Below are 23705 nucleotides of genomic sequence, written 5' to 3'. Positions count from 1 at the left end.
ACTATATCTAGTCACTTATGATAGAGCATGACAATGTGAGAAAAAAAACCCTCGACCCACTGAGGGTTTGGGATGGAAATGCTGTAAAATTTGGTTGTGATGATTGCTGTACACCTATAAATGTAATAAAATCCATTAACTAATATAAAAAAAGAACGTATACATGTATGTGTGACTGGGTCACCTTGCCATACAGTAGAAAATTGACAGAACACTGCAAATCAGCTATAATGGAAAAATAAAAATCATTATAAAATGTTTTAAAAAGTACAGTGGTTGTACATTGATCTTTCTTCTTAAAAATTATTATTTCTACAAAATCACTTTGATATCTTACTTTGCACCTATGTTTTTCCTTTGAAAAAAGATGCATTAATTTGTGGATCATTACCTGAAGAAATGCTCCTCCTATATACCCAAACTCTTAAACAGTGGTTTATATTATGAAAATGCTCCTTGTGACATATATTAAAAAATTAAGTGCAGGAATCACAAATACTCTCGGTTCCAGTGTGGATAAAAATCCCTTTAGCAGAGGCTGTGGTGATGGATGAATAGGTGAGGGACAAATGAGAATGGCAGACCCTATTTCTCCCTAAAACTGGAATTGTAGGATGAGCTAGTAGTTTAACACTGGTGGCCCTCACTTCACAACCAAACAGAATGGTACTGCGATATAATTTGTATGCTCAATATACAAATTTTAACTATAGCCAAAGAAATAAAATCCAAAGTCTAAGAAGTTTACAATCAATTCATGGCCTTTTCGGTAAACGTTTGACTCATTATGCATATTCACCCAACTTCCCCACCAACAATTTTAGTTTACTATTTCCACTACCATTTTATGCTGAAAAAAACCTAGACCTGCTAGTGCCCTGTCATTCTCATTACTTAGGGTCACAACCACGGGGCTTCACATTAAGAAACACATACTCACACATACCCTCCCTCACCATCCAGAGCAGATAAGAAAAGGTGAAGACGATGAATTCATGCAGGTTATTGTCTAAAGGCAGTTTAAGACTTATGAAATCTCTCTCTCTCTCTCTCACTCACACACACACACACACACACACACACACACACACACACACACACCCCACAAAGTCTTTAGGCTCCAGTTACAAGCGCTGCGTCATCTGCCAGATCACATGGTAATTGTTGCTATTTCAAGGATCAAGTGGCATAAAGCTCCCCCCCTACCCCACCCCACCCCTTTCCTTTGGTACCATATAGCGTGGAAGAGTGATTATTGTGTGATGGGGTGAGACCAGGCTCACTGGTCCAACCCTCCCAGCTAGAAACCAGGCTCTCGGTGGGGTGGCCTGCGCCGTGTTCTCACGAAGTGATTGGGAAAGGGGGACGGGGGAGGGGGGTCTCAGGGGAGGAAGGGCAGCTCTAATTGGTTTCTCAATGAAAGATAATCACCTATTCCCCGGAGAGGCTGGGGATTAGCACTCTGCCTCTCCTCTCCATCGCTTTTAGACTTCTCATCCTCCCCTCGGTGCTTTCAGTCCATTCAGCAGAAGTGGATCGAAGAAATCGGCTTCTCGCTGCGCATTAGGGGCAGCACTCCGCTGCGCTCGAGTACTTAGCTCCCATTCACTCACTCACTCCGCGCTCGCCTCTCCCGGCTGCCGTCCCAGCCGCCGCCGCCGCCCGAGAAAAAGTTTTGCAGAGGGGCTCAGGGAAAAAATGAGTGAGCTGGAGGAAGACTTTGCCAAGATTCTCATGCTCAAAGAGGAGAGGATCAAAGAGCTGGAGAAGCGGCTGTCAGAGAAGGAGGAAGAAATCCAGGAGCTGAAGAGGAAGCTCCATAAATGTCAGTCGGTGCTGCCCGTGCCCTCGACCCACATCGGCCCCCGGACCACCCGGGCACAGGGCATCTCGGCCGAGCCGCAGACGTACAGGTCCTTCCACGACCTCCGACAGGCATTCCGGAAGTTCACCAAATCCGAAAGGTAGGCGCCGAGGCGGGCAGGAGCGTGGCCACTGCTCTGAGCCGGCGGGCCCGGTGGCCGTCCGGGCGGCGGCTCAGGGGCTGGGGGTTCCTGGCGGCGGCGGCGGCGGCGGGGGGGCGGCTCCGGGCACGGCGCCCCTTGCTGTCCGCAGCGCGCCGAGTGGGGGTGGCCCTCGCGGGCGGGGAATGGGAAGTGTTTATTTTTATTTCTGCCCATCACGTGCCGTGCTTGTCTCCGCCGGGCTGGGAAAGGCAAGCTCCTCGGAGAGACGCGCCCCTGCGGAGTGGGGGTGGGGAGAAGGAGCGTGGAAAGTTTTCTCGCGCCGGCTAACTTGGTCACTCTGCACGCCGTCGCGCGGTCTTTTCTTCACGCACCCCTGTGGGGCGCCCACTCAGGCACACAACCCGGCCCATCTCCGGGCCTGGAGACCTTCCTGGAGGTGACCCCCCCACCAAGACCCAGGCCACAGGGCATGCTCAGTGCGCCGCGGGAGCCTCCTGGGAGTGGCGACAGGAGGTTGAGCAGGGTTAGGTTCAATTTAGGGACAGAACTTGTCCAGAGCAGGAGCCCTGCTGGGAAGGCGCGGAGGGGGTGGGCAAAGGGAGGCGGGGCTGGGGTGCGTCTCCACTGTAGGGATCAGCCTCTGAGGGTCATTTTCCAGGCAGCAAGTGATGTCAGCAGGAAATTGTAAAGAACGCCCCCCCGCCCTTTCTGGATGTTCCTTTGCTCAGTTTGTGTCCCTTCCAGAAGTGCCACATCTTGGGCTGCCCTGGGCTTGGAGGTGGCTAGATGACCTTGCACCTGAAGCAGGTTGGGGGTTACTGGTCAGCCCAAGGTGGATAATAATGCCCCCGCCTGATATGTCTTCCTCCTGAGACTCTCCTTGGAAAAGTTGGGATAAAGAGGGCGGGGAGCTATTTCTCTGGGCGCTTCCAGGCTCCTTCCTTTCCTCCTCCGGCACGTCGAGAGCCAAATCCTGCCAGTTCAAAGTTGTGTGTCGCTCTTTCGGGGTGTGTAGAGGGGGCCAGGCGATTTTGGCCACAAGTAGGAAGCTTTTGCTCTGCACTCGCTGCCTTCACCGGAGAAGACTGATCGATTAGCTGCAGCATTAAAGCGCCTCTGGACATTAGGGAGAGGAAGTGCAGACTCCAAAGCCCATTACTGGCTTTTAGTCTCTGGAAGTGCGTGGCCGAGAGTGCATTTCGCAGGATATTGAATATTCCATTAGGCTTGCCTTCATGCCCGCCTGCCTCTTACCCCTTCCCTCTTGGTGTCTGAGTTTGGGGCCCTCAGGGGACCCCTAAATTAGTCGCTCCCCCTAAGCTCTCTGACTTTGAAGCCAGTGCTTATAAAGACCATGTCTTCTTGTCCTGACCATCTAGGCCAGTTGGAGGGTTCTCAGTGTTCCCCACTCCTCCAGCGCACCCAGTCCCTGTCTTGCGTACTGATTACAGTGTTTGTGTGCTCGGTAGGGGAGGAGGGAGCAAAGGAGACTGGGTAGGGGTAAGGAGCTAGAGGCTGGGAGTGGGTTGGGGGCAGAGAACCAGGAATCAGGCAGATAGGATTCACCTTGGGAACTGGTGGCTCTCACTGAACCATCTCAAAGAACAACACTCAGATTTCCTGAGCTTTACTCCACTTATAAAATGACACTGTCCACATGGTACCTTTTGGCCTCGGGCTGCCTCGAAAGTCCCTGTCAGATGGAACAAAGGCATTCTTCCTTCTCTCAGGCCAAGAAGGCAATCAGAGCTAATAGTTGGCTTTGCCACTGGTTGGGAAGCTGCTGCCTCTTGCCTCAGCTGAGCTGAGCATTCCTCGGCCGCTGCCCTGCCCCGCGCTCAGCAGCTGGAATCAATCTGCCCACCTCCTTAAGAAGCCACTTCATCAGCGGTCACCCGGCAGCTGTTCGCCTCCCAGGGCTGACCGGCTGGGGCTTTATCGCATTTTTGAAATTTCAGATCTGTGTCTGGACTCTGCCCCACCAGCAGCACTCAACAGCAAAGGAGGGATTTCACTGGGATCTGGAGAGGACAGAAGAGGACGCTCCCCATCCCAGAGTCCATTCTCATTCAGGAGCTAGCTTTCAAAGGGACACTTCTATTTTCCTTGATAGGAAGTCTCCCGAGGAATGAGAGGCAGTTTTTGTGTGGATTGAGAGGAAATGGCTGATCTTTCCTACGTGCACACCATCTTCCTTTTTCTATCCTTCTCCCCAACTCCTAGCATTTTTGGGTTAGGGGTAGGAACGGTCATCAAAAGAGTGGATCGTGCGCAGTAGAGGTCGGGAGCCTATTTTGTGTCTGCAGCAAGTAGCTTGAAGTGCTTTTCTACTTTCTCTCCGAGCTGATTTACCCTGGCACTGAGGGTAAACTTTTTCCCACTCAGCACTTAGTTTTACACTTTCGAATAGAAGCGTGGAGTGTATTTTCACCAAGCTGACTCAATTTTGACAGCAATAATATATGAGGATAGTAACCACTGGAATTAAGGACTCATCCCAGCATTTAAAGAGACAGTACTAACTTAATTATTTGGTGAGACACTTTATTTTGGCCAAGAAAAGAAATAATTTGAAAAGCATTTCTGGGATACAACATTTAACAGCAAACAAGATGCTTTCAAAATTAAAGTATATTTGCTAATTTTCCGGTATTCAGTTTTGGGGAGTAGATATTTCATCACCTCCTGTATCCTTTGTTAAAGGTTGTGCTGTCCTTATGCGCTTACTGGGGTTGAAAGAGACCAATTTATGACAAAGCGACTGTTCAGTTGCAGTTACCATAGGGTGTAGTGAAAGCTATTCATGCTACAGGTTTGTTTCAAACTTTGCTAGGACACCCAGTTTTTAATACTAACAAGAAACATATCTTGAAAGTATAGGAATTTTCTTTGGTGGGCAGAATGATAAAAGAGCTTTTGCCTGCAACCACTGTTTCAGAAAATGATTGCAATCTAAAATATTTACATAATCTGTGATAAAAATATCTTAAGCATTTACAGTAGTGGAAGGAAATGGGAGAATTCACCGACTGTTGTAATCAAGTCAGTCCAATTAGCCAGATTTCCATGCGTTCACAGAGGGTATAATGCACAATCGCCATTAAGAATGATCTAAGTATCTAAGGAATGCTTAGATGAAAATTGTACTAGGGAAAGGGAAGATCTGAGCTCTCAGAATGAGTATCAAGTGTACAGTATGATGATCGTGTTTAAAAAGAAAACATCCGACTTATTGCAGTACCCATTTGCAGACCTCTTAGAAGTGCCCAGTAGAGATCAAGTGATTATCATCGAAAACTAGGCTGTTTTGGATGACGACGATGATGATATTTTACATTTATATATATATATCACTTTCTGCCAAATAACCTTGAGTATTTCACATAGTTTTCTGTGAACTTTTGATTTCCTGCATGCATATACACCATATCAAGAATTGCCTAGGAGTTCTCGCTGTGGTGCAGGGGAAACGAATCCAACTAGTAACCATGAGATTTCGGGTTCGATCCCTGGTCTCACTCAGTGGGTTAAGGATCCGACATTGCCATGAGCTGTTGCAGATGTGGCTTGGATCTGGCGAGGCTGTGGCTGTGGCTGTGGCTGTGGCTGGGTTGTGGCCGGCAGCTATAGCTCCGATTCGACCTCTAGCCTGGGAACCTCCATAAGCTGTGGGTGCAGCCCTAAAAAGAAAAAGAAAAAAAAAAAAACGTAAAAGAAGAATTGCCTAATATCCTTAATTCTTCCCCTAATTTTTTTTTTAACATACACCTCCATTCTTCATTTTGACCACCTAGTTAGCTCGGAGGACTGCATACTGTTGTTGTTCCTCAATTAGCCGAAGCAAAAGGCTGGAATCGTTATTTATCTGTTACAGGAATAATATATTGTATTCCAAAGTCATTTGAGCTATTCCTGTCACAAATCCCTTGATTCTTGGTGATGTCAGTTCATCATTTGGAACTTGTACATCCTTCCACTGGGACCTGGATGCTTTGGAATGGATGCCCCAGAAAACTCTTTGCCTTTTGCATCTCTGATTCATTTCAGCTGGTTTAACCTTCAGACTAAATCAAGAGATTTGGCCTAATTTTGATTTAAGCAACCTCAGTGAAATGAGCGAGTACACGCTGGATTCTGGGCCCAGCTTAATAATTGCTCACAGAGAAAATACACAACGCTTTAAAATAGTGATGATAAGAATAATAAAGATAGCTAATCTTGGCTATTTGAACACAGCGCTAAGCTCTTTATTTCAGTAGCTCATTGTTTTCTCCCAGCAGTCCTAAATCACATACTTACTCTTCATGTGAGGAATCTGAGGCTTGAAGAAGTTAAGTCACTTGCCTAAGATCGCAGAGTTAGGAAATGCCAGACATGTTTCAAACTCAGATTCTGCAGTTTTTAGAGCCCCTGTTCTCAATTGCTACCCTCTGTAACCTTGGAATCAAGCCAGTTCCATCTTACTAACTGGTGAATCCTTCGACATAGGAAGAAATGAACCTGCCCTACATTAGAATAGGATTAAAAATAATCTGAGAGCCAGCACGAAACTGACCTCATAAAAAAGTGACCATGGGCTCTTGCATCCAGCACCTGTGCCTTGGGTGTCCTATACCAGGCCAGAATTTCCTCAGTGGGTCCTGGATTGTCATTTCCAGATCTTTCCCTCTTCTTCCTTCCTCACACAGTTTCACTAGCACAGTGTCATGTCACAGTGGTACCAATGAATGGTGCAATTATAAAGGATGTGAAAATGATCTTGGTCGCTGCCTCTGGATATCCTTCACTCAACCTTTTCCCTTCCAGATCCCTCCTGCTAATCCCTTCGCTCCTACCCATCCTTCCATCCAAAGGAATTTATCACTAATTGACAGCATACCAGTATGTTAACCAGTTATCCTTTCTGGATTAACACAGGAATGTTCTATCAGGAGCCTCTGGAAGAGGACATTCATTTCACTTACTCAGATGCATAATATTTACAGTGAGAGTTTTTTAAAAGGGAGAAAAGCTGAGGAGGAGAGGGGAGGATCCTTAGGCAGAATGGCTTGTCAAGACCCCGTGTCTTGACCCTAATTTGAGGAGGACAGGTTCTGAGCATAAGTACCTCATGTCTACTTTCAGCCAAAGCAATACAGGAGGCAGACAGTACCCTGGTTTCAGTGCTGTGAAAGCTGAGCAAGTCATTCCTGAAATGCCTTTTAAGGGATCTCAGAAATGGGACCAAAAAGACAATGTAGGTTTCTTTGTTTTGCATCAATACTGGAGCTGGTGAATTGATATCTCCCAGTTATGCTCTGTTTGTATTTATTATTTAAGACAAATCCACTCTCCTCTGGGGTTGGTTTGGGTTCTGGAATCATGCATATTTTCCAGATATATTTGTAATACATCAGGAATTCTTATTCTCTCGGACTCATTGATATGTGTATAGGTTGAATGTTTTCGTTTAATCATGTGTTCGTTAGAGACTGGACTGACCCTCATGAAAATATTTCTAACAGACCTGAAAAAACAAAAGCTGTTCTATCTTTTTCCTCTTTCCTGACTAAGTGCCTGTTCCCCAGTGCCCTCTCACCGCACTGTGTAGGAGATGCTGAGAGTACATTAAAAAAGCCTTTCTTTTGATAAGGTTTTCAGGTGATTTCATAGTTGCTCAGAGTAGGAATAATTATTTTCATTTGCCATTGAGAATTTGCTTATCAGAGTTCAGGACCCTTTGTTATCTGGGGTTCTTGTAGCTCTTGGAAGTTACTGTGAGCTCTGAGATAAACCAGGGATTGCATATCCTGTTTCACAAAAGTGAAAGCTCAGAAGTTTGGAGATTGTCAAAAACGAGTACTGACTTTGAGCCCAGCTTTGCTTATGTCCTGTGCTGCTAGATCCCTGAAGAGAAAAGGAGCTATGTATGTGTGTGCGTTAATGTGTATGTGTATAGGCATGTGTATGAGTAATGTGTATGTGTATATGCACATGTACAAACACCTACACACACACACACATACACATTGCCACCTTATTCATTTTACGATCTTGTTATGGTAGTTATTATTCTGAAACTCCTGTAGGTGGACCTGATCAGTTTCTTGGGGAAAGGAGGATTTATTTCTTGGACTGTTTTTGTAAAATAGACCATAGCACCTTGCAGCCTGTCAAATGCTTGTGCTCAGAACTGAAGACAGTTCCATATTGTCTCTCAGAACAGGGTTCTAGAATCAATCTCTGTTGCTTCTTGTTGAAATACTTCCTACTTTTACCAAGTGATGATTTTTACCTCCTTTTCCTTGTTCTTGGATCCACCTGTGTTGTGTATCTCTCTTTTGGGTCCCTGGTTCCTCTCCTCTAGTTTGACATCTGGAACTCCTGCCAGATCTATTATTTGCAGAAATAATTCAACTGCAAACACAGAGCAGGGATATTGCTCAGACTATCACTCTAACCTTGCAAAATCTTTCATGTCTTCAGATGTTTCAGATATTATATAACTTGAATTTCCTAAAGTTTTACAAAGAATTATTAATCGATCATATTTAAAATATACAATACTGTAAAATATTTTCTCAATGTAAACAATAGATAGTTCCCCAAAATCTTTGAAGTAGATTGGTTTTTATTATGTAAAAGCTGATAGAACTTAACTCTTTTCTTGTTGTTCTAAACCACAGATTCCATTTTTAAACTCTTAACCTTATTCTGAACGACTCTCTAAACATTATTGGTGGATTGCAGACTTCAGTGTACATTATGTTGCTTTTAGAAACCATGCTGCATTAGAAAATAGAGTGGTTTTAAATTCCATCAATCAAAAGTTTATATCAACTAGAAAGTTTTAAAATACTTTCTGTAATTTTTCCTGTCCAATATGTTGGCTGCATGTTTTTTTGTTTGTTTTGTTTCGTTTTGTTTTTTGGTTTTTGTTGTTGTTTTCTTTCCGTGCATTGATTTGACATACTCTTGGAAATTAGTCCTGAAGAGTTAATATGTTGATACTAGGCGTGGTTTTGTTATGTGGTGTGGAAAGGTGTAACATGTATGTGCTGATTTCATCTGAGTGTTTATTAAGGCAAATCCAGTAAGAAATTGGCTATAATTATCTTGTTAGGACTTAGGTTAATTTTTTTTGCTTGTGATAAAGATTATGTAATTCAGTTCTTCTTTTAAGACGTTTTTTAAGACTGCAGTTTTAAGTTATGCTCTCAGACTTGTTACTAATTCAAACTATCCCTCCTTTCTAGACCAATTTAGAGGGGGCTTTGAAATCTGTTTTAAATGCTCAGATGTGTCTATTTGAGCACTCTGGCCTTAAATGCTGCCAAAATACTGACAGACCTTGCAGGGAATCCTAAAAATCCTTTTAAATATGCCTCTTACAAATACTTGTGTAGGTCTGTTTGTTCAACTCTGTGATACTGTTACTGTCCCCTGAGCAAACCCAAAGGCTTTGGGTAAATGTTAATATTTTTCTTGATGCCTCTCATTGCCCCCATGGTGGGGGTAATGCTCATTTCATGTATTTCATGACCACCAAGGAACTCTACCACATGTGCTAAAATTATCAAAATAGAAAATTCTTTTACATCCGAGGTTGTTAAACCCTTGGGTAGAAACCAGGTCTGTTTATAGTAAAAATTCCAACCCAATAAAACCCTCAGCCTACCATACTTTCCTCTTCCCACGTGCTAATTTTCAGAGACAGGGTAGGAACAGCACAGCCTAGGAAGTATTAAAAACAAACAAATAATAATAATAAAAAAAACCCCACACCCTGAACCTTCTAGAGGATAAAACCAGTTCGTATTCAATTCCATCTCCTCTCAGAGAGTAAGTTTACTCTGCAATATTCAGTACAGTATTCCATGTCTTAATCTAGCAGACTTCAGCTGTGGTGTCATGACACAGTGGTGTGTGAGATTAAAATGAGTAAATAATCAGTTAAAAATCAAACTTGCTGAATGACTTGTTTCTTTGAAACTAGGTTGTGTGCATTCACAGGCATGTCCCTAGGGGTAGTTTTTAAAATTTGCATTCCCTTGGCTTTCCTGACGGGGAAGATTACAAATATATGGCAGGAAATTGCACAGAACCCACAGTCAGTCTCGTTTTTTTCACAAGAGTGTGTTGCACATGGGAACATCATCCATCTTGTGAGTCACTGCAGAAAAAATGTTTGAGAACCTTTGATCTGAACTGTGGCTCTAAAATATCAAAATCTTGACGCTGTGACACTTAAGGCTACTTATATATAAGTAATGGCTGCTGGATTTACCACACTCTGCTTAGTGTGTATATGTCAGAGCCACATTTCCTAAACTGTGAGGTTCATATATTGGTGACATGGTGGCACCAGGGGTGCTTCTAGGTGGCACACAATTTCCTTTATTTTATTTTATTATTATTATTTTTAAATTTTGTTGCTGTATAGCTGATTTATAGGGTTGTTAATTTCTGCTGTATAGCAAAGTGACTGAGATATATATATATCCCTGGCCTTGCCCAGTGGGTTAAGGATCTGGCATTGCTGTGAGCTGTGGTATAGACTACAGATGTGGCTTAGATCTGGCATTGCTGTGGCTGTGTGTGTGTATGTGTGTGTGTGTATATATATATTTCTTTTTTTTTTTCTTTTTAGGTCCACACGTGAGGCACAGGGAACTTCCCAGGCTAGGGGTTGAATTGGAGCTGCAGCTGCTGGCCTACACCACAGCCACAGCAATGCCAGATCTGAGCCATGTCTGTGATCTTCACCACAGCTCACAGCAAAGCCGAATCCTTAACCCACTGAGCGAGGCTAGGGATCGAACCTGCATCCTCATGGATACTAGTTGGGTTCTTAACCCACTGAGCCGCAATGAGAACTCCCTTTTTTCATATTCTTTTCCATTATGGTTTATAAGGATATTGAATATAGTTCCTGTGCTGTACAGTAGGAGCTTGTTGTTTATTAATTTATTTTATAATAGCAGTAAGGAATTTTAATGTACTGGATGAAAAATGTAGAAATCATGTTAAATCTATGCCATATGGTTGCTGGTGCTTAGAATAAGGCATAATTTTAGGGGTTCAAAGATTTTAAAGGAAAATGTAGAAAAATACAGATTGTGAATAACATAGATATGACTATGCAAAAGAGGTTTGGGAAAGACTGTTTTAAAGTCATTTTCAGTAGGAGCTGTGGTGCAGTGGATTAAGAATCTGACAGCAGCACTTTGGGTTGCTGCAGAGGCACGGGTTTGATCCCTGACCTGGTGTGGTGGGTTAAAGGATCCGATGTTGCTGCAACTGTGGTGTAGGTTAAAGCTGCAGCTTGGATTCAGTACACGGCCTGGGAACTTCCATATGCTGTGGGTGCGGCCATTAAAAGAAAAGTCTTCTTCAACAAGAAATGAAACTGATTGTTTTCATACTCACCGCATTTCCATTGGGGAAGATCCTGGCTAATTGGGTTCTCGCTATAACTGTCTTTGGATGACTCCTTGGTTAGCTGTCTGTTCATTTCTTCACAGGCGTTAGAGTGGATTGAACCTGTGCCACAACAGTGACAACACCAGATCCTTAACCTATAAAGCCACCAGGGAACTCCTGTGAAATATATTCTTGCCCTGAGGATAAATCATCTGGTTAAGAATTACTCACTTTAATATATCATCAGAAAAACATCTGATTTATCCCTTGTAAACTCCTTTGCTATGCCACAGCAGGGACCACAGGTGATCGCCAGGAAAGCGCTGCTGGGCTACTGGTTGGTCCCCATCCAGGCTAGGATGGCCAGGCGGCTCTCTCTTCCCTGAGCATGTCCCCAGGGCTCCTCCTTGGATCCCAAGGTTCAATGCCTGGCTATGAGGGGTGGCAGTGTGGCATTTTGTAGCCAGAAATACATGATACTTTTTTCCTTTCTCTCTCTGTAAAAATACAATTTAGAAAAAGATTGGAAGGGAAAATCTTGCATAAATACACATTTATTTTCCCATAACCTGTGTTTCCTTTACTTGTATGACGCCGGAGTAATCCAAAAGATAAATTTTTGAAAAAATTATTATCGTTAAAAGAATAGTTTTGTGGAAAAATAAGAAGAAGAGAAAGGAGGAAGTAGATTACAGGCAGGAGAAGGAATTGACAATACATTCTTCATTCAGAATATAGTACAGGTTATCTCCCTGCCTGCTTAAGAAAAGTCCTTAAGATCAGGATATAAGTAGGCTCTGAAAGAGGAGGAAAAGGGAGGTGGAGGTAGGGAGGGAGGAAAAGAAGGAATGAGAAGATTCCAAAAATGACCATAAGATGGCAGCAGGAGTATAGTATTTAGCCACTGCACAGCTAGCAGTTTGAAAATGACCCTTAGTTGAATTTTAAAATAGATTCTCAAACATATAACTTCATCCTTTTTATTGAAGTAAAATTGATTCACAATATTAGTTTCAGGTGTACAACATAGTGATTCAATATTTTTATACACTGTACTCCATTTAAAGTCATTATAAAATATTGGCTATGTTCCCTGAGCTATGCAATATGTCCTTGTAACTTGTTTATTTTATACATAGTAGTTTGCATCTCTTAATCTTTGATCTTACTCCTCCCCTTGCAACACTGGTAACCACTAGTTTGATGTTTATATCTGTGAGTCTGTTTCTGTTTTGTTATATTCATTTGTTTTATTTTTTAGCTCCCACATATAAATGAAAACATGTAACTCTTAATATGAGAATTCACGTGTTTGGAAAGTGTATCATTGAATGCGTAGAGGATTATAGTTTTCCAATTAGTAGTGATTTGCAGGAATGTGTTTATACAGCCAAAATGGAGTGCTCTTTAGCTATCGAAACCAGAAAAGAAACCAATAGAGCACTTTGCATAGAGAGTTCTTTGAACATTGATATTAGTCTGAGGGAAATTCCTAAAACCCCGTGAGGAAACCTCTGGACTCATATTTGGCTGAGAGAAGAAAGCTGAGAGAAATAATGAGAAATTAATAGTAGTAAAAAATGTGTGAGGAGATAGAATAAAGGAGAAAGAATAAAAAGAATGGTTTTCTTCTGACTCCTCTCTCCCCATAAAGACCAAAAGACAGTTACTCTAAGAAAAAGATCAGCTGTTAGATAAAACATCTCATAGCTTCTCATAGGTTGTTTGATCTCCTTGAAAACTCTGTGATTCTAGAACATAATTAGGTAATTTTGTTTTTAGGGCCGTAGTTGCAGCATAGAGAAATTCTGAGGCTAGGGGTTGAATCAGAGCTGCAGCTGCCACAGCCACAGCAAGATAAGATTTGAGGCATGTCTGCGACCTATACCACAGCTCACGGCAGTGCCAGATCCATAATCCGCTGAGGCCAGGAATTGAACATGCATCCTCATGAATAGTGGTCAGGTTCCTTACCGCTGAGCCACAACAGGAACTCCAGGTAAATCTTAACATAGCCTGTTGCAGTCTGCGGTCCTTCCTAGAAAGAAAGTTTAATGATACAGCTAATATGATTATTTACATACATCTAAATATTTTCAAGAGAAAAGCCGAGTGTTTTACATGATGCACTATGTATGGACTGCCTTTCAACCATTCTAGGGTTAAAAAAAAAGGAGTGTAATTTAACCTACCACAGAGGGATAGATTGTGGGTCCTACCTAATGGACTGAAAGTTTTTGAATCAATATTCCCTTGGAAGGTGCCATCCAGTCTTCCTGTAAAAGGATATTTCGTTCAGTCTGTAACCCGCCCCCGCCATGTGCAAGTCTCCAGGGGCGTGGAAGTAAATTACTCTTGCTGATCACAACGTTTGTGATTTAACACTGAAGGGAAATGTCCTGATTTTGGTCTGTCCCAGTAACCAAGGGTCAAGGCCAAAAGGAAGTTGGACTGTGAGTGGAAAGAATCCAGGGAGTTCCCATCGTGGCTCAGCAGTAAGGAACCTGACTAGGATCCATGATAACTTGGGTTCGATCCCTGGCCTCGCTCAGTGGGTTAAGGATCTGGCACTGTTGTGAGCTGTGGTGGAGGTCACAGACATGGCTTGAATTCTGAGTTGCTGTGTCTATGGAGTACATCAGCAGCTACAGCTCTGATTTGACCCCTAGCCTGGGAACTTCCATATGCTGCAGGTGCAGCCCTAAAAAGACAAAAAAGAAAAGAATTCAGTTTTGAATGAACACAGTTATGTGGCCTTTTTCATTGGTTTCCTTGCTCAGATATTGGTAGATTCTACTTAGATAAACAAACAATTGACACAACACTGTAAACCAACTATAATGGAAAAAATAAAAATCAATATATATATAAAAAAAACAAGATGGGAAGTAGAGAAAATTTAACAGTGCATATTTTGATACCCTATTTGACAAGTAGCCTTCATAAAAAGTGTTGTGAAACTCTGCAGTGTGTTTTATTTGAAGCTGTCAGTAGACAGAACTGCTCTGTGGGGCAGTCATTTCTATTTTTCTTAGGTTAGGAAAAAAATGTTATATGACGTATAATTGCAAGAAAGTATGAAAGGTAGATCAAATGGAGGGCATGCTTTCTGTTGTCTGCAGGGCTAAAAAAAGAGAAAATCTAGTCTCTATTAGACATGGTGGAGCAAGAGGTAAATAATAATACCTTTCGTTTTCTCTGATCTTTCTGGTTTGTTATCAAGACAAGACAGATCCCTGAAGTGTGGAGGCAGGCCTTGAAATTCCCTGTTTATCTCGTTTCTCCAGGATATTACCTGGATGTCCATACAGGATGAGACAGGCCATGAACACGCTGAGCTTCTTGATCTTAGAGCAAAACAAAGGTTATTTCATGTGGTTCTGAATCTGTATTCACCGTGTTAAAATCTGGACATGCTTTCTGATATTTCACATTTGCTGATTTTAATCTTTCTTTAGATACCACTACTCCCTGGTTGTTTTAATTCCCGAAGTAATACATGCTGGTTGTCAAACAATAAAAAGATGTACGGAATTTAATCTTTGCCCAGTTCTCCCCACCTGTCCTCCAGCAGGCAGCCAGTGTTAACCTCTCTGTATGTTTATGCAACCTTTTTGTTTGTTTGTTTGTTTTGTCCGTTTTTAGGGCCACACCCGCGGCATATAGAGGTTCCCAGGCTAGGGGTTGAATCGGAGCTATAGCTGATGGCCTACACCACAGCTACAGCAATGCCAGATCCAAAGTGCATATGTGACCTACACCACAGCTCATGGCAACACTGGATCCTTAACCCACTGAGCAAGTCCAGGGATCAGACCCAAGTCCTCATGGATACTAGTCGGGTTTGTTAACTACTGAGCCATGATGGGAACACCTATGCAAACTTTTTTATATAGAGAACTTCCCTGTCCATTTTGGTTTGTTGTCTGTTTTTCTGATGAAAGTAGAATCATGCCGTATCACGGCTCAGCAACCTGCTTTTTCAGGTATTTTTTGCACAATGATAGACTCTAGGGTTCTTTCCAGATCAGTCCATGTTGGTCTAACAGCCATGTACTGTTTCATAGCATCCATGTGCTTCAACTTCTTAAGATTGATAATTATTTGTTTTATTTGTTTTTGATGAGCACAAACCGCACTGCAGCTAATATTCTTGTACACATTTCATGTGTTTTTTATTTACATATAGGATCAATTCCAAAGGGTGAGAGTGGTAGGTCAAAAAAGTTGCTAATTTTCAGGGTGACATTTTTAGTTTGTGATTATGCTTAAACATTATATATCAGATAAGTGATCTCTAGCTTTTTCTATTAAAAATGAAAGGTATGTGAGTGGCATTGACAAAATCAATTCATTTTTTACATTGAAGACAAAATTTTTTAAAAAATCAAATATATAACCATGGCAATAACATGGAAAGTTCTTATTTATTTTTTTATACTTGAGTTGCATTCATGAGAATGCTCTTTATGAAACAATGTTTACCCTTTACTTTTCATATTTATAAAGTCCATAGTGTGCTTTTGGCTTGATTTTTTTTTATAAGTTGAATAAAACTTTTGAATTCCTACAGTGTGCTTTTGAAAGCATGGATAAAATTGTTTGTATATACTGCTCTTAAATAACTAAAGTCCTTCTTTAAGAATCACAATGGTTTATTTTTCTTTCATTAAAATACATTTTTGATACTTTAAAGAGTCAGAGGAACTTGTTCCCACTTGGGAAAATAATAAATTCCAAATCTCTCAGCTACATTTTTTTTAACAGCCTAGTGGGAGGATTTGGACATATATGGTATTGGAACTACTCACTGGAGCTTTCTTTTTATAGGAGGGCAACCTTGAGAGAGTTTTCTTTTCTTTCCTCTTTTTGATCATTGTTATGATATTGGACTGGATTTATTGCAAGGTAACTTTGCAGGCATTTATTTGTATCAGAATTCAGTCATATTATATAGAATCAATCATGAGGTTGAAGCCAAAAAGTGAAATTGATTTTGGAGAGTAAGAGGAGTAATCTCAGAGATTTTAGCCCAGTCTTATGGAGGAAGGCCCTGAAAAGATCATAATAATAAAAGCAATGGGCTTGGGGGCCACTGACCAGAGTTTGATCTCTGATTCTTCCTGCACGTATGGGCTGTGTGACTGTAAACAAGTTGGTTTACCTCTCTGAGCTTTAGTTTCTGCATCTATAAAATCGAACTGATGCTACTTCCTCCCCTAAGGTTTTGTATACAGTAACAAGAGTTGATGAGTATAAAGTGCTAATAACAGACAAGGAGAACAGACTTGTGCTTGCCGAGGGGGAGAGGGGAGGGAGTGGGATGGACAGGGAGTTTGGGGATAGTAGATGCAAACCGTTACACTGTGTAGCACAGGGAACTATATCCATTCTCCTGGGATAGAGCATGATGGAAGATAATGCAAGAAAGGGAATGTGTGTGTGCGTGTGTGTGTGTGTGTGTGTGTGTGTGTGTATGTGTGTGTGAGCGTGTGTGTGAATGACTGGGTCACTTTGCTGTATAACAGAAATTGGCACATTAATTAAACAAAAGTGCTAAGTAATAGTGCTAGCAAATGTGTAACATTGAAAGGTTGGAAAAGTTCTAGAGATTTTTTTTTTAAAACAGTGTTAGTTCTGATATTAATTAACATATTATAGACCCTCAAGCCTAGAAAGGATTTTAGGAGATAGCCATGTTCATTGCCTTTGATGAACAAAACATTAATGATAAAAAGTTGAACAAAAATCTGGAGGTTCATGAAGATTGTGTGTTTGCCAGTGACATGAAGCTTGGCAGTGACAAAACTGAGATCACATCTCCTATTTGCCACTCCAGCTCCCCTTAAATCTATCTTAAACTTCTTATGTGATGAGTGAAATGGGAAAACTAGACATTTGTATACTGGAACAATGGGACAAGTGGAGATGAGATGGCTCGATGCTGTTTCCACGTTTTATATAAATATAAATATAAATATAATGGCAGAAGACTGAGGACCGTTTGTGTAAGTTCCTTGGAAAAGCCATTTCTTAAAGGCCCTGGGTTTAAATGAAACACTGCCTCGGATTGCCCATTAGGATGCTGATAGGGCAGGGATGCTCTGAAGACTAGCTGTGTCAGGCTCAGAGAGAGTCGCAGGAGCCACAGAAGAGCCTCTCAGAGTGAAGGTTCTGCACAGCAGGAGCAGATCCATGACTTGGGGTTATTGACAGCTGTCATATTCTAGCAGGCTGGAAGCCTTATTTCTCAGGAGCTTTTGGTCTGTCTTTCATTGTCTACTGATCAGTCCTGGTAAATAATGAGGGCATAACTTCTCATATCCAGTGGAGCTGGAGGTCTAAAGATTCAGGTGGAGGCTTTTTGAAGATGTTCGCACGGCCTGAAGACTGGTGGGAGGTATCACTAGACGGTCTCTGACTATTCCTCTTTCCTCAAGTCGACATTAAGCTTATATGTGTGTGTATTCTCAGTGCCTATTTGAATTTACAGGCTGAATTTACTATATTAGAGCTTTTCCATTTGGACCAATCCTAGTCCCGATTTTATTTCTCTCAGGGCAAGGTCATCTATCAGTTCACAGCAAAGATGGGGAAGGACTAAGAAGTATTTGGAAAGTTCAAAGCCGGGTTCTGTCCTTACCAGCCTGACCACATCATGTAAAACACACTGAAAGCCTCAGCTTTTTTTTCTTTTTCTTTTTCTTTTTCTTTTTAGGGCTGCACCTAAGGCATATGGAAGGTCCTGGGCTAGGGGATGAAATGCCAGATCTGAGCCACATCTGCGAGCTACACCACAGCTGTGGCAACCCCAGATCTTTAACCCACTGAGCGAAGCCAGGGTTGGAACCTGCATCCTCATGGATACTAGTGGGGTTCTTAACCCGCTGAGCCACAATGGGAACTCCAAGCCTCAGCTTCTTCAATGGTGAAAAACTTTGTGAGGTTGTTGAGAGGAGTAAATGAGCTCACTTATGTCATAGGTTTAACTTACTGCCTCTTAGAGCCTAGGCATTCAGTTCATTTTAGCACTCATTGTTATTATTTACTGATTCTGACTTCATTCACAAAATATATAATGACTCTTAATATTGTGCCAGGATATCCATGCATAGTCTTCCTATAGTTCTGATTCCATACTTGGTTCTAATCCTGCTTATTGAAATAGTTCCTACCCTATTTTTGGAGTCATTTCCTGAATCACAGATGGCACTCTGATAGAGGCCATATCTAAGACTTACTGTCCTGTCTTATTTTTTATTCATAGTGTTTTCTCAGTTCTCTTTCTCCAAATTTGATGCTCCCTCCCCCACTACCCCATCATACTAGAAATTTTACCACTCTTGTACTAGATTTAGCTGTATCAAGACCCCCTTCTGCAGCAATCTGCTCTCAGTGTTGAACACACCCAGGGCTTCTCCAACTTTATATTGCATGTAAATCCCCTGGGAATCTTATTAAATGCAGTTTCTGATTCAACAGGTCTGGGGAGGGGGCCTGAGAGTCTGCATTTGTAATTCGCTCCTATGGGATGCTGATGCTGCTGGCTTTCAGATCCTTGAATAGCAAGACGTTAACCAATGATTTTCTGATTCCTTCCTCCTTTCTTCTTTTTACATTTTTGCTATTCAAGCCAAGTTTTCTGTACAAATAAAGTACAATTAGACACATGAATTCAAGTTAATGTGTTAATATATTAACATGGATTACATTATAAGATTAATTTATTATCTAGGAAAGCCTAGAGGAAACAGACTGGTATCCTTTCCCTTCTAGACAATTCAGATGCACAGCTGTACATTGTAAAGGCTAAGAGCAGCGACTGTGGAACCAGATAGGCTTGGGTTTAAAGCTGCTAATATCTCTGTCATCTTCATTAACCCCTTGGAACTTCAGTTTCTGGTCTGCAAAACAGGGATAAGAATACCCACCTAAAACCCACGCTATGTCTGAGACCTGTCGTGAGCACATGGTTAATGATAGCTAGTGCTTCTGCAGTCTTAGTATTAGTGCTCTGGAGACAAAGTCAGATTTAAAAGTCAAATGAAAAATGTGATTCAGGAGTTCCCGTTGTGGCTCAGTGTGTTAAGAACCCGACTAGTATCCAAGACAATAAGGGTTCAATCCCTGGACTTGCTCAGTTGGTTAAGGATCCAGCATTGCTGCAAGCTGCAGTATAGGTCAGAGCTGGCTCAGATCTGGCATTGCTGTGTCTGTGGTATAGGCCAGCAGCTGCAGCTCTGATTCGACCCCTAACCCCGGAACTTCTATATGCCACAGGTGCGGCTATAAAAAGAGAATGAAAAGGAAAAAAAAAAAAAGAAGAAAAAGAAAAATGTGATCCAGAAAGAATTTTAGTTCAGATAAAATGGTGAAGTAAGAAATACTAATGCAGCATCTGTAAGCGTTTACCCTGTATGAGGCATTTTATTTGCCCTTTCCAGCAATCCCATGTTTTTTTCATGGAGCCTCCACACAGGTTGGTTCAAATACCAAAAAAGTGACTTATTCAGAGGCTCTCTGGCCCTGGACTGTCTGGCTCTAACACTATATTAGATGACAACTGCAGCAGGTGCCAGGGAGAACTCTAAGGAAACAGGCATTGTGAAGACCCTCAGGTCATTCTGATGCCCAGTGGCTTTTAAACTGAGTGCATGTAAATACCTCATGGGAACTATTTGTTATAATGAAGTTTCCTAGCTCCATCCCCAAAGATTCTGACTTAATAGATTTGGGAAATTTGGAACCAGAACATTTGCCAGACTATCCTGGAGGCATATCTCTGTAGGTGTATCCTATAAGGAGGGGGACCATGTGAATTAGATTCCCCCGGATACTGTTTAAAATGAGGGGGAGTTTGGGGTTGAAGGATGCAAACTATTACATTTTGAATGGATAAGCAATGAGACCCTACTGTACAGTACAGGAAACTATATCCAATCTCTTGGGGTAGAACATTCTGGAAGATAGCATGAGAAAAAGGATATATATGTGTGTGTGTGGGTGTGCTTATGACTGGGTCACAATGCTCTACAGCAGAAGTTGGTAGAACACTGTAAATCAACTATACTAATAAAATAAAATATAATAAAAATAAAAAATAAAATAAAAGACCACCAGCTGGATAGCAGAAACAATGCGAATGTGGGAGTTCCTGTCGTGGCTCAGTGGAAATGAATCTAATATCCATGAGGATGCAGGATCGATCCCTGGCCTCACTCACTGGGTTAAGGATCCAGCCTTGCCATGAGCTGTGGTGTAGATCGCAGATGCAGCTCAGATCCTGAATTGCTATGGCTGTGGTGTAGGCTGGCAGCTGCAGCTCCAATTCGACTCCTAGCCTGGGAACCTCCATATGCTGCAGGTGCAGCTCTAAAAAGACCAAAAAAAAAAAAAAAAAAAAAAAAAGAAACAACACAGATAAGTTCTTTCACAGTCTGAAGACTGGAAATTTGAATTCAAGGTACCAACTGGGCTGTGCTCTCTCTGAAGACTCTAGAGAATTATCTTTCCTTGCCTCTTTGGAGCTTCTGGTGGTTGCTGGAGCTGATTTGTGTTTCAGGCTTGTAGGTGCATTGCTCCAAATCTCTGCTTTTTTTTCACACCGCTGTCTTCCCTGTGTGATTTAGGGCCTGCCCTCACGCAGGATGACCTCATCTTGATCACATCTACCAGGACCCTATTTCCAATTCACATTCACAGGTTCCTGATGAATTTGGGGAAGAGGGCGGTATTCAACTCTGTACCATGCCATCTGTTTTTTTTTTTTTTAAATCTTCCTTCAAGCCCAAGATAGAAAGCTGTGACTTCTGAAGTCTGCTGAGCCCTTGGAAAAGCAGTTTTGGCTGAGGTGAGAGGTGAAGGATAGCTAGGTGACGATGCAGGGTTTAACAGAGGCTTTTCACCTGCCTTTTCCAGATGTTCCCCCTTCTCCCACCCCTTTTCTTATGTAGGAAAGGATACGGTGTTGACTGATAATCCTGTGATTCAGATGAAAGTATTAGTCTCTTGTGGTTCCACGAAATGTCACAGATCTCTGGTGGTTTATGGTTCCCTTGTTTTCAAAGTGTAAGTTTTATAAAGATTTATAGGAAACCAAAATTGGGCTTAAAACCAGAGACAACTAGTGATTTTCATTTCTGTAGACTGTAGTTTTCCTACCTGTAATTTTAGGGGGGAAAAAACTTTTATGCTGTAATTTCAACACTTTACTTCCCTATAATTTTGGTAAATTGTTTCCTTAGGGTTACAGGGAATGAGTGGAATAGACCTCAAATAGACATCTTACAATAAAGGCAGTTTTTCTTTGGTGCATTTATCTAAATAATGTCAAAATACTAATACATGTAGAAAATTTCTAAATGTTTCAGTCAATTAGAATTATACATTTCAAAACAGCAGGGTTGTATTTGGGTAGAGGCTATTTTTTGTTGTTGTTGACATAGTTTTATATATTTAAAAGGAGAAATTATGTATTTCTCTCACTTGTACCCCAAGCAAAGGTGCACACACATGTACTTTGAGACCTAACTAGAGGGTTTTTGTTAATGAATCCTATAATAGAAATTGTATTCCTTCCACTCAGAATTTAAACTTTTCCTTAAACACTTAGGAAGCATTGAAAAGAAAGGTAGTATGAATTCGTTAAATAGTCATATTGGTGGTTTGGTTTTATATAAAATAAATTATGTAATAAAGGAAGTCCACTTATCATTTGAAAATGTAACTTAAAGGCATAATGATAGTATGGGTATATTCTATTTGAATAGATTTAATTTTCAAACACTCCTTACCCAAGATACTTCAAAGAATCCAGATTTCTGGGAATGGCTTTGGGCTTCTTGCTGATATAGAATATTTATTGTTCAGTATGGACTCAATGAGGCTTTTTGGAAAGAAAAATCTGTCAGAACACTTGTGCTACCCATATACACATATCTGTTCTCCTCTAGATTGAATATTTCTTTGCTTTGCTTGCTTCCTATCCATCTGGTGTCAGGTTTTTTTTTTCTTTAGAAAGCTTATCTTCTCATTTCTGTAAAAGATTTAGGAATAATTCACATGGCCAATTCATTTCATAGAAACTTTACTGGAAATATCCTCTCAGTAGTGGGAGGAGGGGTCAGCAAAGAATGGCTCCATTGGAACAGGTGATTGGCCTTTGCTTTGTGGAAATTTTCCAGAGCCATCTTTGGTACCAAGTTGTATAAAGATAGCTTAAAAGGTAGAGGCAGAATTCCATGGAGGAAGTGCAGTAAAGTGAATTCCACAGCCTAACATTAGCCATTAGCTCGGTAACAAGCTTCTTTATCAATTATTTGGGTGAAGATATCAATGGCACCTTAATCAGATTTTCAGAGAGCAGAATGCTATAAGTGTTGGTAATTATATTGAGAAACAGAAGCAAGATCCCAAAAAGCTATGATGGGCAAGAGAAAGGGTTTATAATCCTAATATACTCAATGCTTTCCTCTTCATGTCAGCTATTTCCTTATACCTCCTTATTACCCTGAAAGGAAATGCACAGACAATATAGCCCATCCAAATGCACAATCATGTGTATGTATGTAGTACCCTAAAGATAAAATTTAAAAAGAGAAAGTAAAGTATAATCAAATCATGTATGGTGTACTAAGTAAGGTCTTGGATTGAACAAGTTGGTGATGACTGTAGGAAAGGACTACACAGTAAGTTAAACTGAAGATGCAAAACATTGTACTTTTTTCTAGAATCATTTCATGTAACAACTGAAAACTTATAGTTGGTACTGGTCAATAATGGTATTTTTGTCAAGTGACCCAATTTTTCAACATGGTAAACAACTGTCTGTAAAGTTTCTTACAAAATGAAGTATCTACTTGTCTTAATTTACATGGTAGTTGCATTCCTGGAGAACTAAATGTAATGTAAATCCATGCAAAAATAAGAATTTCATTCATATGTAGTAAAACAAATTTAGGTTATAAGCTTAGATAATTATATGTGATTTTTTTCTGCATAAATGAAGAATGAATTTTAAAGCCATTTGGGTTATAGAGTAATTACTCAGTATGTGGTTTTCTGTGGATTACATGACATAGTGATAACCATGGTAACAAAAAAGTACCCCACCAATTTCCAGAGTTCCCCAAAGGGGGCAGTACTGTTTCCCTGAGAATCTTGGGCAGAGTTTCTCACTGGGGAACTGTTGACTTGGGGGGGGTGATAATTCTTTGGTTTGTGTCGAAAGGGAGGGGTGTCTAAGAGTGTGGGAGGCAGCACTGTCCTGTGCATTGTAGGGTATTTAGTGGCATCTGAGCCTCTCCTCATCTATCTAGATGCAGATAGAACCCCATC

General features: G+C 41.3%; 1 protein-coding gene across 2 annotated transcripts in view; it reads left to right on the top strand.

Moving 5' to 3' along the window:
• The first annotated feature begins 1449 nt into the window (after positions 1 to 1449).
• The window catches only part of PRKG1 (protein kinase cGMP-dependent 1), a 1234647-nt gene continuing 1212391 nt past the window's right edge, over positions 1450 to 23705 (top strand). The window contains exon 1 of one of the 2 annotated variants that reach the window (XR_014825752.1): positions 1450 to 1964. Coding sequence is in view for 1 of the 2 variants with exons in the window: in NM_001044574.2 (NP_001038039.1) it covers positions 1699 to 1964 (266 nt within the window). In the remaining variant the exon portion in view is untranslated. 2 annotated transcript variants of the gene reach the window in all.

Source organism: Sus scrofa, chromosome 14 (assembly GCF_054392235.1).
Source record: "Sus scrofa isolate SSC_HxYL_T2T_F1_AM1 chromosome 14, Sscrofa_HxYL_maternal_Yorkshire_Landrace_v2.0, whole genome shotgun sequence".
Taxonomy (NCBI): Eukaryota; Metazoa; Chordata; class Mammalia; order Artiodactyla; family Suidae; genus Sus; species Sus scrofa.
The sequence above is the reverse complement of the archived record's forward strand: the minus strand, read 5'-3'. Positions and strand labels throughout refer to the sequence as shown.